Source organism: Miniopterus natalensis, chromosome 1, assembly GCF_054644295.1.
Source record: "Miniopterus natalensis isolate mMinNat1 chromosome 1, mMinNat1.hap1, whole genome shotgun sequence".
Taxonomy (NCBI): Eukaryota; Metazoa; Chordata; class Mammalia; order Chiroptera; family Miniopteridae; genus Miniopterus; species Miniopterus natalensis.
This window is the reverse complement of record NC_142081.1, coordinates 66,078,693-66,093,833: the sequence shown is the minus strand read 5'-3', so window position 1 is coordinate 66,093,833 and position 15,141 is coordinate 66,078,693. Positions and strand designations below refer to the sequence as shown.

General features: G+C 36.6%; 1 protein-coding gene across 1 annotated transcript; it reads right to left on the bottom strand.

Moving 5' to 3' along the window:
- Window positions 1-6,545: 6,545 nt before the first annotated feature.
- On the bottom strand, window positions 6,546-7,466 carry LOC107527021 (olfactory receptor 4F3/4F16/4F29-like). The gene has a single exon (XM_016199637.2). The coding sequence runs from the start codon at window positions 7,464-7,466 to the stop codon at window positions 6,546-6,548; it is 921 nt and encodes a 306-aa protein (XP_016055123.2).
- Window positions 7,467-15,141: the final 7,675 nt, after the last annotated feature.

The following is a 15,141-nucleotide window of genomic DNA, read 5'->3' as shown; positions in this document are numbered from 1 at the left end:
TGTTCTCCAATCTCACATTCTCAAGGAGACCACCCATGCCCCCCAAGCCCAACACCTAATCCTCATCACCTTGCTCTACTTTATTTACTCTTTTCTATAGCATTTATCACTTTCTTATATACTGTAAAATTTGCTTTATTCTTTTTATTTTAAAACAAGAAAAAAATAAAACACTTACCACTTTGGCAATACCTTTCCAAACTTTTATAAGATCCTGTACTTTGACTCAGCTACTCTGCTTTTAGGGGGAAATTTCTGGATATGTATGTGTGCACATGAACAACATGGACAAATAAAAGATATAGAGATGTTCGCTGAAGCATTGTTGCTTATAAGAACAAAAGCCTGAAAATAAGTGTGTAGAAATAGGGGACTAGTTCAATAATTTCTCTTAGATCCCTTACTTGGAATACTATGCAGCCACCTATAGTGCTAAAGAAAACCTAATTGCACATATAAAGGATAGATAGGAGGAAAGGGGAGAGTATCTTGTATTCATCTTATCCCATCTGGCTTTTTAAAAAATTACATAAATAAATTACATATATAAAATTACATAAGTAAAACAATAAATGGATAGAAAATGCCTAAGTCGACAGAGGTAAAAAAGAACATTAACTATAATTATTTCTAAGGAGTGGGGCTGAGAAAATTGTGCAGGAAAAGGGATCTTTTACTTTTCACTTTATGCTCTAACTTACTATCTTACATTTTTGCAGAGAACATATGTCAATTTTACTTTTACAAAAAGGTCAATGTATGTGGATCTTAAAAATTACACAATTTGTATATTTAGAGATTCAAAGCTTCCAAAGATATAATCATAATGTATCTCCCAAATTATAACACAGATCAAAGCTACTCCAGGAGGTTTCCTCTACACCACGCTTCTTTTGCTGTGATGGCCCAAACTTTTCATCCAGCCTATGGCCCAGGAAACCACAATATATCAAAGCTAGTTTCTTCAGCATTGTCCAAAATTCTTCATATTTTATTTCCACTGAACTCAAATCTTCTGCTCCCACTTTATTCTCTTTCTGGAGACCAACACTCAAGACATATCTACACATGTCACTAGGATAACTTTCCCAATACAGAACATGAAGTCATGTCTTGACTCTACTCCTCCTGCTGTCTCCTGTATTTTGGTTGTGAGTTTATCTGCTGCCATCTCCATGTTGAATAACAGAATCAATTAGTTTATTCTTGTTGATTTGATTCCTCCTTCTCACTGCTCTATTGTATTTTCACTTAAAGGTCTGATCTCCAACAAAAACAGTTTCCATCCATCTAACTTACCTGGACCAATGGAACTAGAGGAACAGAGAATGCAGGGCTCTTGCTTTTGAAATGTCATTATCACCTGACATAAAAAGCCACATGTAATACCTCCATCACAGGAAAAGCAGCCAATTAGCAGCACAAAAGTTACTTAAACACTGCTGTACAGACTTGGGATTGCCATCCTGAGTGCATTTAGCCAAGGGAGTTGTTTCCTAGGACTACAGAAATTTGGCCACAGCAACCAAAGGGAAAAGCTGGTAATGGGTCACTTGAGGAAGAGGAAAGGAGACTAGGGATCTTTTATGAAATTACTGATTTTTTTAAATCTTTTTTACTTACTTATTTTTCTTAGTTGTGAAGGGAGAAACCTTGCAAGAATGAAAATATATACCTTTTTGAAAAGTGAAAATTATGTTTATCATCTTCATAGGAAGAAAGGGAGGGAAAGAGGAGAAAAAGAGGACTCCAGTTGTTACCCATTCATGGAATAGCAAAAAATGCCTCTTTAATAAAGAGCTCGGGCAGGCTGTAAATTCCAGTTACATTATTTTCAGTATTGTTGGTTATATTTAAATTTTTCTTATAATAAAGCACACTTTTATAATTTAAAAAAGAGATCTTTAATGTGGCATCTAGAATGTGCTCCATGTCACATTAGAAAGGATAACTGGAGTAAAGATAATAATGTATACAGATGGTCCGTCAACAGTTAGTTTTTATGTGTGTGATGTGGAGAGATGAATAGCGGCACGGGAGCTGAACTCAAAATGCTAGTGGAGCTGGAATGAGGCAAATCGCTAATGGTTTAATCTCTCAGAGGTTAGCTTCTTAAGAAGAAACAACAGAATGGAAAAGCTCCTTTGTTTATATTTTATCTTTACATCAAAAGTATGCAGAGTCAATGAAAGGGACATTGAGGAACTATAATTATACAGAGTAATCTATATCGCTTATCTATTGCTGTCCCACAAAGTAGCTTAAATCAATAGCATTTTACTTGCTCGTGACTGCAGTTAGGGCTGAGCTCAGCTGGGCTTTCCCATGAGGCATCAGTTATCTGGTAGCTCGACTGGGGTTGGAGGATGGGGGGGGCCTGCCTCATTCACGTCTGGGGCCTTAATGCTGGCTATTGGCTATGCCGCTCTCCCCAAGGGGCTTTTATCCTTCAGGAGCCTTGCTGACGCTTCCTTACAGGGTGGTGGGGAACACTACAAGGTAAAGGCAGAAGCAGCAAAGCAACCTGTGTTCAAACTCTGGAATTCATGTAACATCATCTTTGCCACAATCCATTGGTCAAAGCAAGGAACAAGACCAGGCCATATATAAGGTTGGGGAAATAGACTCCACCTCTTGGCAGGAGAAGGTGCAAAATATTATAGCTGTGCTTTTCAACCAGCTAGAGATGCATATCTACCCATTCTGAGCTCTGTTGATTAGGTCTCAGTTAGAAGCTTTAATGTAGGAATCTGATGTACATCATAACATGCTGTTGCTCCAACTTTTGCTAACTCAAAGGCACATCAGCTCTCTCCCATTCCTGCTTTTATCTTAGATTCAACAGTTTTGTAATAAGCCACTTTCATTTTCTAAACAAGTGTGTATCCTGATTCTATATATGAGACTTGGTTAAACTACATAACCTTCCAGAATCTTCTGTGCCCAGGACTAACCAGCCTCCTAATTGTCAAAGAATATTCAGGAACACTGAGGTAGAGACACAGTCACATTACTTGATCTGAAAGGAATCCTATGGGAAAGAAATTTCTCACCCTCACCAAATAAGATCAGATGTGTACAGAATTGTTTGATAAACTCAAGGTGTTCAAAGGAGGGCAGTCTGGTGCATCTGTGAGAAAATCATTATAAAAACAAAAGACATCTGACAGAGTAGGCCAGACTAAGCATCATGCCTGTGTTAGGATGGGCAGTAATTCCAGGTACTGAGCAAGGGTGTGCATGACACTCCTCCAACACGGCCTCTTTATCCCTTCCCACATCATCGCCAGATTCCTGCATGTCCCTGTGCTCTCTGAAAATGATAGGGCTATGATACCAAGAAAAACCTGAGAAACTAGAGCCCAAGTTTCTTGTGTGGGAACCCCTTCCCACCAAAGAGGCTGTGAGGAGAAACATAATGTAGGCAAAGGGCTGACTGTCCAGAGCAGACACACAGTTTCAGCAGGGGCATGTGGGCAACTCAGACATCAGCAGTTTGGGAGAGATGGACAATGATACCAGCAGATAGCTGTTTGCCACAGAATGGCTTCTGTCTTGAAGCAGAGGAATGGCTCCAGCGTGACCATCAGAACAGAGAACCTTCCCACTCAAGTACTCTAGAGGAAATACTTGGGGAGGAGAACCCAGAAAAAGATTCAATTTCTACTTCTCAAACAGGTCAGAGAAATGAGACTTGGACTGTTGTGGTAAATATGACACATTTATACTCAGCAGATCCTGGAGCCTGGTGTTTTGCCTTAATTTTACTTTTTTAACTTAATTCCGTGTCTGCTTATTGAATACTGTGTGATGACATATATTAAAATGTTGAATGCCAAGATAAATATTTTCTTATATTATTTTAACTCTTTACCAACCAAAAGATATTTTTACAAATATCTTTTACAAAAGCCTAGTTTTACAAAATGTGTGAATCAATATGTATGGGGAAGTTTTCCTTACAAAACTTTTCATTTACAACTGAAAATATTTGTGGTTGTCATTCATATAAATGCCTATAAAGAAAGCATATTATATCTGTCCATTTTAGATTTTATATATTTCACCTGGTAGTGCCTTATACAGCAGAGATGTCCAATTATTGTTTGTATTTATATATGCAAACAATAATTATCTATGATTATTAATTGTGGCCATAAGGAATCAATGGGTCCTGGGAAAGTACAAATGAGGTCAATTTTATGGGATCGAGATACAAAGAGACTATATCCTGAATTATTCACATAAAACTGGAACTTTTTTGTGTGAAATAAAAATCTGTAACTATAGGCATAATAACTACCACATCCAAGGAAATCAGAGACCCTGTATCTTTAAGAAAACATGTTCTCAATGGGGAGTTCATGTTTAATGAGTACAGAGTTTCTGTTTAAGATGATGAAAAACTTCTGGAGATAGATAGCGCTGATGGTTGTACAACAATGTTAATGTGCTCGATATCACTGATCTGTACCCTTAAAGTGGTTAAGACGATAAATTTTATGTTATGTGTATTTTACCACAATTTAAAATAAAATTTTTGTTTTTAATAAAAATAAATTTAATTAATTTAAATTAAAACTTAAAGAAAAGAGAAGTCAGCGAGGTTTTAGGAAAAGCCCATTTTCTAATTAGTTCTTATTGTCATTTGGTTTATTTAATCAGTGAACATTCTGCCCTGGCTGAGTGACTCAGTTGGTTGGGGTGTCATCTAGTACAGGAAAAGGTTGTAGGTTCGGTCCCCTGTCGGGACAAGTGCAGGAGGCAATTGATTGATGCTTCTTTCTCATATAGATGTTTCTCTCCGCCCCCCCCCCCCCGCCTTCTTCTCTCTCTAAAACTCAATAGAAACATATCCTCTGGGAAGGAAGGAAGGAAGGAAGGAAGGAAGGAAGGAAGGAAGGAAGGAAGGAAGGAAGGAAGGAAGGGAGGGAGGGAGGGAGGGAGGGAGGGAGGGAGGGAGGGAGGGAGGGAGGGAGGGAGGGAGAGAGAGAGAGAGAGAGAGAGAGAGAGAGAGAGAGAGAGAGAGAGAGAAAGAGAGAAAGAGAGAAAGAGAGAAAGAGAGAAAGAGAGAAAGAGAGAAAGAGGAGAAAGAGAGAAAGAGAGAAAGAGAGAAAGAGAGAAAGAGAGAAAGAGAGAAAGAGAGAAAGAGAGAAAGAGAGGAGAAAGAGGAAGAAAGAGAGAAAGAAAGAAAGAAAGAAAGAAAGAAAGAAAGAAAGAAAGAAAGAAAGAAAGAAAGAAAGAAAGAAAGAAAGAAAGGGAGAGAGAACATTCTATTATAATCCAAGCAAATTCACAGTAAATTTGTCTCTTTCTCCAAAATACATTTGAATTCAATAACATTTAAGTACCTGCATTGCTATAACTCTAAGCACTTTGTTCCCCACTGATCCCTTCCACCCTGCTCCCGCTCCCCCCTCCAGGCCTTCACCACACTATTGTCTGTGTCCATGGCTGTGCATATATGCATATAAATTCTTAGATTAATCTCTCCCTTCCTACTCCCCCACTCCGCCTTCTCTCTGAGATCCTTCAGTCTGTTCCATGCTTTGTGTCTCTGGATCTATGTTGTTCATCAGTTTATTTCGTTCATTAGATTCCACATATGAGTGAGATCATGTGATACTTGTGTTTCTCTGACTGGCTTATTTTGCTTAGCATAATACTCTCCAGTTCCCTTTATTTGCTTTTATTTTCAGTTATAAACCTGGTCCATATAATATAGAAGTCTTTTGCATTTTTATTCATTTATTCATAAAAACCAGTACCACCTCTTTTTAGCTTAAAAATATTCAATCCATTTATAATATTTTAAGTCATATAGTTTTCTTTGCCATATAAAAGTAATGACTATTGTTTAAAGAATAATTGGAGTAAAACATAATTACCATATACACTGAGTAGTGTAGGAATTCACATCTCTGGTCTCAGAACATTTGATTAATTAAAAATATTAAAGATTCCTGAGTTGTTACTCAGTAATTTATCCCAAATTTTACCCTTCAATTCTAACTAAATCTAAAAACTTTAGTACTAACTAAATCTGAGCATGTATGGGCAAATCCAGATGTTACAAGCCTCAAATTCTCAAAGCTACCTAGGTAATTATCTTTATTTTGTTGATTCCTCCAGGTATATAGACACCTAGTAACTCCAAAGGCATGAATATCGGTACATATGTAGATTAGAAGAGATACGTCTCTGAGAATCACTACCAACGAGAAGACATTTTGCTTCCACTGAAAATGTGCCCAGTATGCAAGATTGCAGCTTTCACCAAAGTCTTCAATAACAAAGAAGGACACTACATTCCAAAACTGAAGTCACTCCTTCTCAACATTTTCAGGATCCTTAGAGCAAGGGTCCCTATGAAAAACTAACCAAATCAGAAGAGTCCTTGAGGAGAGATTTCACGGTGGATATTAAAATCAGTTACTAAGCTGAAAAGATCTGTGAAATGTTTAATTAAAGAGATTAATTTCCAAGTATAGTCAAGATGAATCTGAATTTCTTGGATTATGTGTGAAGGAACGCTTCCTCAAACTTCAAACCTTACCAAACAGTCTCCTCATTGCCACCTCCATCTCCTTATTTCTAAATGTATAGATAATAGGATTCATAAAAGGAGTGATAAGGGCATCAAAAATGGCTAAAAATTTATCTATGTACGGTAAGGTAGGGAATGGCCGCACATAGACAACAATGCAGGGACCAAAGAAAAAAACCACCACAGTGATGTGAGCTGAGAGAGTGGAGAGGGCTTTGGACGAACCACCTGAGGAGTGTTTGCGAACCGTGACCAAGATGAAGACGTAAGAGACAATTAAGACAATGAAGGTGCCCATGGAGATGAAACCACTGTTGGCAATGACCAGAAACCCCAATCTAGCTGTGTCTGCACATGCAAGTTTGATGAACAGAGGAAAATCACAATAAAAGCTATCCATTTGGTTGGGACCACAAAAGGGTAAGTTTACAACAAAAGCCAGTTGGGCCACAGAGTGGATGAGCCCGATGGTCCAAGCAACAGCCAAAAGAGAAACGCACGTTCTTAGGCTCATGGTGGTCAAGTAGTGAAGGGGCTTGCAGATCGCAATGTATCGGTCATAGGCCATCACCATGAGCAGCACCATCTCTGTGCCCCCAACAGTGTGAATAAAGAACATCTGAGTAATGCACTCTTTCAAGGAGATGACTTTACGTTTTCTGAAAAGGTCATAAACCATCTTCGGGGTTGCAATGCTGGAAACACCCATGTCAATGAGGGAGAGATTTGCCAGGAAAAAGTACATGGGGGAATGTAAGTGATGGTCTGAGATGATTGTGAGCACAATGAGAAGGTTTCCTAGCATAGTTGCTATATAAATTATTGTGAAGAACAGAAAAAGAAGAATCTGAATCTCCCAGGAACTGGTGAGTCCCAGCAACAAAAATTCAGACACCACCGAGTGATTTCCTCCATCCATCAACTTTATGTGTGAGGCTGACCCAGAAGTTACCTGAAAAGCATAATAGAGAGGAAACAAAATTTTTTTTAAGTTGAAAGGGAAGTCCTAGCTATAGAGCTACACAAACGTCAAAAACTAAACATTACCTTTTAATTGTGCACAGTTACTTCGAGTTTATGTAGTTCAAAAATCACAGTGTCAGCACCAGGAATGTTTCCATGCCTAGATCTTTGGTATCGTTTAATCATATGCCTCGAATTTAGTTTGGGTTTTAGTGGATAAAGAAGAGGGGAAAATGTAGACAAAGGCACCTAAGAATTTAAGGAGAGGTACGTCAGGAAATAGAGAGACATATTTACTAATTTCTACACAGAATGGAAATATGTGCAAAAAGGCACAGAGAACTATCTAAAGAGGTTTCTATTTTATTATTTTTAATGACTGCCTAATGTTCACAGTGTTGATAGATTATAATTTATTTACTAATTTTCCTATTAATAAGCATTAAGCATTTACCTTGTTTCTAGTTTGTTTTTTGGCCCCTACAGACAATGCTGCAAATATTTATCCTTATACATGCTTCCTTGTATATTGAGGCTTCTGTTTCTGTGTCATGGATTCCCAGGAGTGAGATCACTGCGTTAAAGTACATATATTTTTAATTTTAGTAGTTCTGCCTGATTGAATTCCCAAAAAAGCCTGTAACCACGCATATTTCCACAAGAATAAATGTTAACACTTTTTAAAATTGTTGGGTGTAAAGTACATTGAGTGTAAAGTGATAGCTCACTGTTACTCTAATTTTCATTTCCCTGACAACCAATAGATTTGAACATGTATTTTCTTTGCAATTTGGGTTTATTCTCTGTGAATTTCCTATTCATATCTTTTCTTATCCCCTACTGTGCTTTTTCTTATCAATTTGTAAGAGTTCTTTTTATACTATAGATATTAAGCTTTTGTCATTTCTTATACATTTTCTCTAAATCAATTCTCTATTAATTTTGTTTGTGGTTTGTTTTGCTGTACTCAAGTATTTAATTGTTATGACTAAATACAGCTATTATTTATTTTATAGCTACTGAGTTTAGTCTTAAGATCCCCCTTACTCCTGGATCATACATATACACCCTTAGATTTTCTTTAAATATTCTATTATTTTTTGCTCTCTATTTAAAACTGTGCTCTATTAATTCTGTGTATATTTTAAAATATAAGTCCACTTTTAATTTCTTTTAGGTAAATAGAACTGTAATGGCACCGTGTGTCAAATGACCTGTTCTTTCCCTATTGAATTTAACTACCATTTTTTTATTACACAAAATTCTTAGATATTTTGGGAATTGTTTTTGGATTCTTTATTCTATTTCCACTAATATATTTGTCTATTTGTGTAGAAATGTCAGAGTATTTTACACTAGGCTTTATACCATGTCACTATACCTGATAAAGCAATTCTCTCCTTCATTGTTATTTTTTACACTTTTTGGCTAGTCTTGAGCATGTATTATTCCATATTAATTTTAAGATAATTTTATCCAATCCTCCAAAAAATGCCATTGGACTTCTGATTTGAGTTGCATTAAATTTATATATTAACTTTGAATGAAGTAGCATCGTAATGATTATGTCTCCCCACTCAAGAATAATACATTCATCCAGTTGTTCAAACCTCGTGTCTTTCCATACGATTTTGCCCTTTTTTTATACATGTTCTATGCCTCTTTGTTTAAATCATCCCTATGTATTTTATGGTTTCTTTGACATTATGAATGGGATATCTTTTCCCATCTCCATTACTAGACTCTTCTTGCTAGAATGAAAAAAAACCACACAGTTATTTTGTTGTCTGTTACTACATTTGGTTATTGTGTGTAAGAGTTTTCCACGAAAATGTCTTGGGTTTCCTAGACTTGCAATAATTTCAAAAGGGACAGATAACCTTTCTCCTGTTTAATTTGTGTTGGTTTGATTGAGATGGTATTCAGCCCAATTATTAACATGGAAGTCCTGCTATACTCCCCCCCCCCTTTTTTTTTGTTAATCATCCCTTTCCCCGTGACAAATTTCTCTACTCCTATTTTAAAATAAGATGCCAACTATTTTCCTTACCAATAAGTTTTATCTCCTTCCTGTTTTACCTTATACCAGATAAAATGAGACCTTCAAAATCTTTTTCTCTTTCTTCTTACCTCCTCTTTCCATCTGAACTGAATCAGTTCCTTTTCTTTCAGGAACTTCTATTTGTCATAGTATCCCTCCTGAATTTATCTTCTCTCTTCTGTTTCCCTTTATGAATTCCATGTCATTACTTTTATCCTATGTGCTTTAAGACATCCATTGCCCTTAACCTTCTAGCCTCAAATTTGGATTTCAAGAATAATCATCCTTGCCTGGCCAGCGTGGCTCAGTGGCTGAGCATCGACCTAGGATCCAGGAGATCGTGGTTCAATTCCCGGTCAGGGCATATGCCTGGGTGGCGGGCTAGGCAGACAATCAATGACTCTCTCATCATTGATGTTTCTATCTCTCTCTCTTTCCTTCTCCCTTCCTTTCTCTGAAATCAATAAAGATATTTTTTTTCAAATAATCATCCTTTGTTTAAACTCATCTGAATTATTCAGCTCCAAAGGGTATTGATTATATTGCTCATGAATCCCTTTACATGCTGTTATTATTTTGCATTGAAATTAGCATCTGCTTCTTTAAGCAGCCCTGTATGCAACATTAGCTTAATATTATGTATAAAGTTCTTTATGAGTATAAATTATAATATTTGAGATGAACCTTCAGAAATCATCTATATCAACCATCTAATTCCAAAACTTAGTCAATATATCCAGTCTAGTCTGGTACTTTTTTTACTCCAATTTCTCCAGGGATGTAAAGGCTCCCTACTACACAGTGTTAGACTCCCTGTTAAGTTTTGTTAGAATAATAACTCGACAGTAAAAAAGTACCTAAAAATATCATGGCATTGAGATTTGAAGTAAACTATAACTCTCAAAAGCAATATTCTTATTTATTGTTTTGTGATGATTTAATTAAAGAAAAGCTGACAGATCTTTTTTAAGGCCCAAACTTAAAATTAATCTCTTCACAAATATTTTCTGGTACAGTGGAGGCTGATCTTGAAGACAAATAAAATTTTACCTACAAGATAACAAAGAACTAGAATTTAAAATAAAAATCCAATTAAGAGGTACAAATTTCCAGTTATAAAAACAGTCATGAAGATGCAAAGTACAGCCACTAATGTTGTAACAACCATGTATAATGTCATATAGGTACTAGACTTATCAGTGTGATCACTTCATAAGTTTTATAAATGTCTAATTACTATGTTGTACACCTGAAACTAATATAATATTGTATGTCGACTATAATTGAAAAATAAAAAACAATTTTAAAAAACATTTAACTGTTGCTATCTTTCTATAAAAAGTCTATGGGTGATTTTTTTTTTTTCCTCTTCCTATACTTTTATAATTTTTTTTACTTTGCACATGTATTTCTCTTTAAAAACTATTACTTTAAAAAAATAACTACTCTAAGTCATTGACAACTTAAAGTCAAAAATAACTTCAAGGGCATGAGGAAATAGCTTTTACTACCAAGATACTTAATAGAATTTCATAGAAGGCAAAGTGGGTCTTTAGTATCTATGACCTCATCTCCAGCTCCTGCACCATCTCTTGTCATACTGACTTCTACTACTACTCAGTTGTCTACTGCCCTCACATTGTCTGCTGGCTATCCAAAGATCTCCACTATGTCATTCTTGCCCAAATCTAGTCTCTTCTAAGTTCCTAGCCTCCAGAATTATATTTTTCAGACCCTTTTCAGTTAAACTATATACATGTTGACCCACTTGTACACGAGGTGTCAGGGAAAATTAATGCAGCTACCTCTGTTTATGAAACTTAAACTCTAATAACATTTTTTATTTTTGTTAAATATGTTCATAACTATGCCATGCTTCTTAATTATTCCAGACTTATGCAACTCTCCCACTCTCAACCTGCCCTCCTTGCACATCAGAAAGAGACATCAATAAATTAACACTCAACTTCTGAAATGTTGCCTCTGTACCTGATCTTAGTTCCCTATGGTAAAGTTTTTACTCTGCATTCCACTGATATCTTGGTCTGTGTTAGATCAAAAACAACACAGATGAATCTTCTCTGAGTCCTAGCAATGACTCACAGTCAAGGATGAAAATGTTACTAACTCTATTTGCAAAGAAAGGCAATGGGAATCAGAATACTCTATTTTCTGAGTTAGAACCAAAAAGAATCTACTCAACTCAAATGGTAGATTGAGTTTCTCCAAATTTTGTGAGAAGAGAGAAAGCTATCAATATATAAGATATATAATTTCTAAAAGAGAAAAATAAGAATTAGTTTGATGGATGCTGAGAACCAAATAACAGAAATTGGGAGTTTATAAGACATAGAAACTAAAAACATTACTTAGGAATTTATCCAGAATTAAAAACTAAAAAGAGCCCAGCCAGCATGGCTCAGTGGTTGAGCATTGACCTATGGTCCAGGAGATTGCAGTTCAATTCCCGATGAGGGCACATGCCTGGGTTGCGGGCTTGATCCCCAACTGGGGGCATGCAGGAGGCAGCAATGATGACTCTCTCATCATTGATGTTCTCTCTCTCTCTCCCTCTCCCTTCCTCTGTCTGAAATCAATACAAATAGGGGTTTTTTTTTTAAACCTAAAAAGAAATACAGGATAGCAGAATAAAAGGGAATATGAAATAGAAAACAAAATTATTATGTTGTTTCCTCCTCCTGGAACACACTGTTTAAGGCCAAATCTTACCCTTCATTCACAATCTAGCTTAGTGTTATCTCCTTCAAAAATACCTTCCCAATACCCTTAATAAGAGCCATAACTTACTCACTTGGATACTCCCCTTTGTGCCTTGTTCAGAATGCATATGTAACAAATATGTTGAATAACAATTAAATTGTAGATTAAGTTTAAAAAGTAAATAATTACTGAGCAATCATTAGAGAGAGATTGATGGATAAGTTGGATAATGCTCAGTGTGCTAAGCAGTAAAACATTTGTTTTACATATGTTTTTCATGAGAGTAATTGAAGTAGGAGCATCTTTCTCCGTTTGGGGAAAGACAGCTTCACATTCTGAGATAGTAACCATTTCCAAAACAAAGAGCTTAATATTGTTTTTCTCAAGTAAAAAAATTCTAATTAGCAAGTTGAATATTGGTGACCAAATGATGGGTCTGAGCCTTGGGAATAGTCACCTTTCCTTGACTGGATTTTCCTGGGAATTACACCTCAGAGTCCACATTGATTTTCACCCAGGGGATAAAAGGACAAAAGAATGGAAGGAAAAAAGGTATCTTCTGGGTACTAGATTTAATGGTCCAGAAAGGTTTTTGCCTTAAAGTGAGTCAATAGCAATAACTGACTGAAAATCCAACACTTTACAATGCTTAAGAAGCAGCTGGAAGGGGAAAGAGTATTACTTCACTCTAGTACTAACTAGGGATTTCATGGCAAAAACATTCTCTTTAGCCCAGCCAGTGTAGCTCAGGGGTTTAGTATTGACCTATGAACCAGGAGGTCATGGTTCAATTCCCAGTCAGGGCACATGCCCCGGGGTTTCAGGCTCAATCCCCAGTGGAGGGTGTGCAGGAGGCAGCCAACAGATGACTCTCTCTCATCATTGATGTTTCTATCTCCCTCTCTCTGAAAGCAATAAAATAAATAAATAAGCATTGTCTTCAATGAGAACAAGGAGGTAACAGCAAGTGAGAAATCGCAGAACATAAAGCTATCTCTTACTTTAATAATTTTGGCTTTCTAGATGCTTTTCAGCCTACAAGACCCAAAACTCATGACCTTAGACTTCAGAAATGTTTCATCAGAGTGCTGACAAGTTGTAAAGTTTTAATTACTGGAGTATAAGAGGAAATATTATGTTAGAAAGTTTTAAAACAAATACACATCTTCCAGGAAATCTTTCATTGACCACATTTAATAAAAGAGGTTCTTATACTTTTCTTTCATAATCCTATGACCTTTTTCTCTGTTTCTATTATTACCATCATTCTTCAAGTATTATTGCCTCATATTAACCCTTACAAAGAATTACAATCAGCCCGGCCGGGCGTGGCTCCAGGTGATCGGGGTTTGATTCCCAGTCAGGGCACATGCCCTGGTTGCAGCCTAGGCAGCCGATCAATGACTCTTATCATTGATGTTCCTATCTCTTTCTCTCCCTCTCCTTTCCCCCCTCTAAAATCAATAAAGATATATTTTAAAAAAAGAAAAAAGAATTACAATCAATTGGCTCCAACACCACCACCATATTCTGCTGTAACCTCATCAGTAAAGTAAAGCAAACAGTGATGGACAGTGCAGAACATGTTGTCAGTATTTAATAAATATTTGTTTTAAAAATATCTTTGAGAGTCAAGATGGTGGCATAGGTAAATGCAGTCCTCAGAAAGTCCCACAGCCACATTAAAATTACAACTAAACTACAGAACAACCATCACTCAGAACACCTGAAATTTAGCTAAACGGAAGTGTTATAACTAAGGATATAAAGAAGCCACATGAGACTGATAGGAGAGGCAGAGATGCGGAATAGGCTGGAAACCTACTACATAAGGCCACTCTACCAAGTCCAAGAGACATAGCAGCTCGACCTAATACATTAAAACAAACACAGAGAAGCAGCCAAAATGAAGAGACAAAGAAACAGGTCCCAAATGAAAGAACAGAAAAAGTGTCCAGAAAAAAGACTAAATAAAGTGGAGGCAGGCAAGCTAAGAAATACAGAGTTCAAAACAATGGCAATAAAGATGCTGAAGAAACATTAGTGAGAATTTCTGCAGCATAAAAAAAGACATGGACCCTGGCTGGTGTGGCTTGGCAGTTAAGCAGTGACCTATAATCCCAGAGATTGCGGCTTGATTCCCAATCAGGGCACATGCCCGGGTTGCAGGCTTGATCCCCAGTAGGGGGCATGCAAGAGGCAGCCAATCAATGACTTTCTCATCATTGATGTTTCTATCTCTCTCGCTCCCTCTCCTTTCCTTTCTCTGAAATCAATAAACTATTTAAAAAAAAAAAAAAAAGGAAACATAGAAAGTATAAAAAAAACCACTCAGAAATGAAGGATATACTAACTGAAATGAAGAATAAATTACATGGAACCAACAGTAGAGTGGATGAAGCAGGGAATCAAATCAGCAATTTGGAATATAAAAAAGCAGAAAGCACCTAATCAGAACAGAAAAAAGAAAAAGAAACAAAAAATTAGGATAGTTTAAGTAACCTCTGGGACAAGTTCATTCGTACCAACATTTGTGTTGTGGGGACAGGGGTGCTAGAAGGAGAAGAGAAGGAGCAAGAAATTGAAAACGTATTGGAAAAAATGACGACAGAAAACTTCCCTAACCCAATGAAGGAGATAGACATACAAGTCCAGGAAGTGCAAAGTATCAAACAAGACGAACCCAAAGAGGCCCACACAGAGACGCACCATAATTAAAATGCCAGAGATTAGAGATTAAAGAATGTGGCGGACTGAGTGGAAGCTACACTGACACTCTCTTGGCTCCAAACTGAAATTACAACTAAAATATAGAAAAACCATCCTGAATAATCAACCACAACTAAAAATGAGCTGGAGAGCATCCTCA

Bases quoted from the DNA above. Each gene is read 5' to 3' on its own strand.
- LOC107527021 (XM_016199637.2), bottom strand. From the start codon at position 7,466: ATGGATGGAGGAAATCACTCGGTGGTGTCTGAATTTTTGTTGCTGGGA.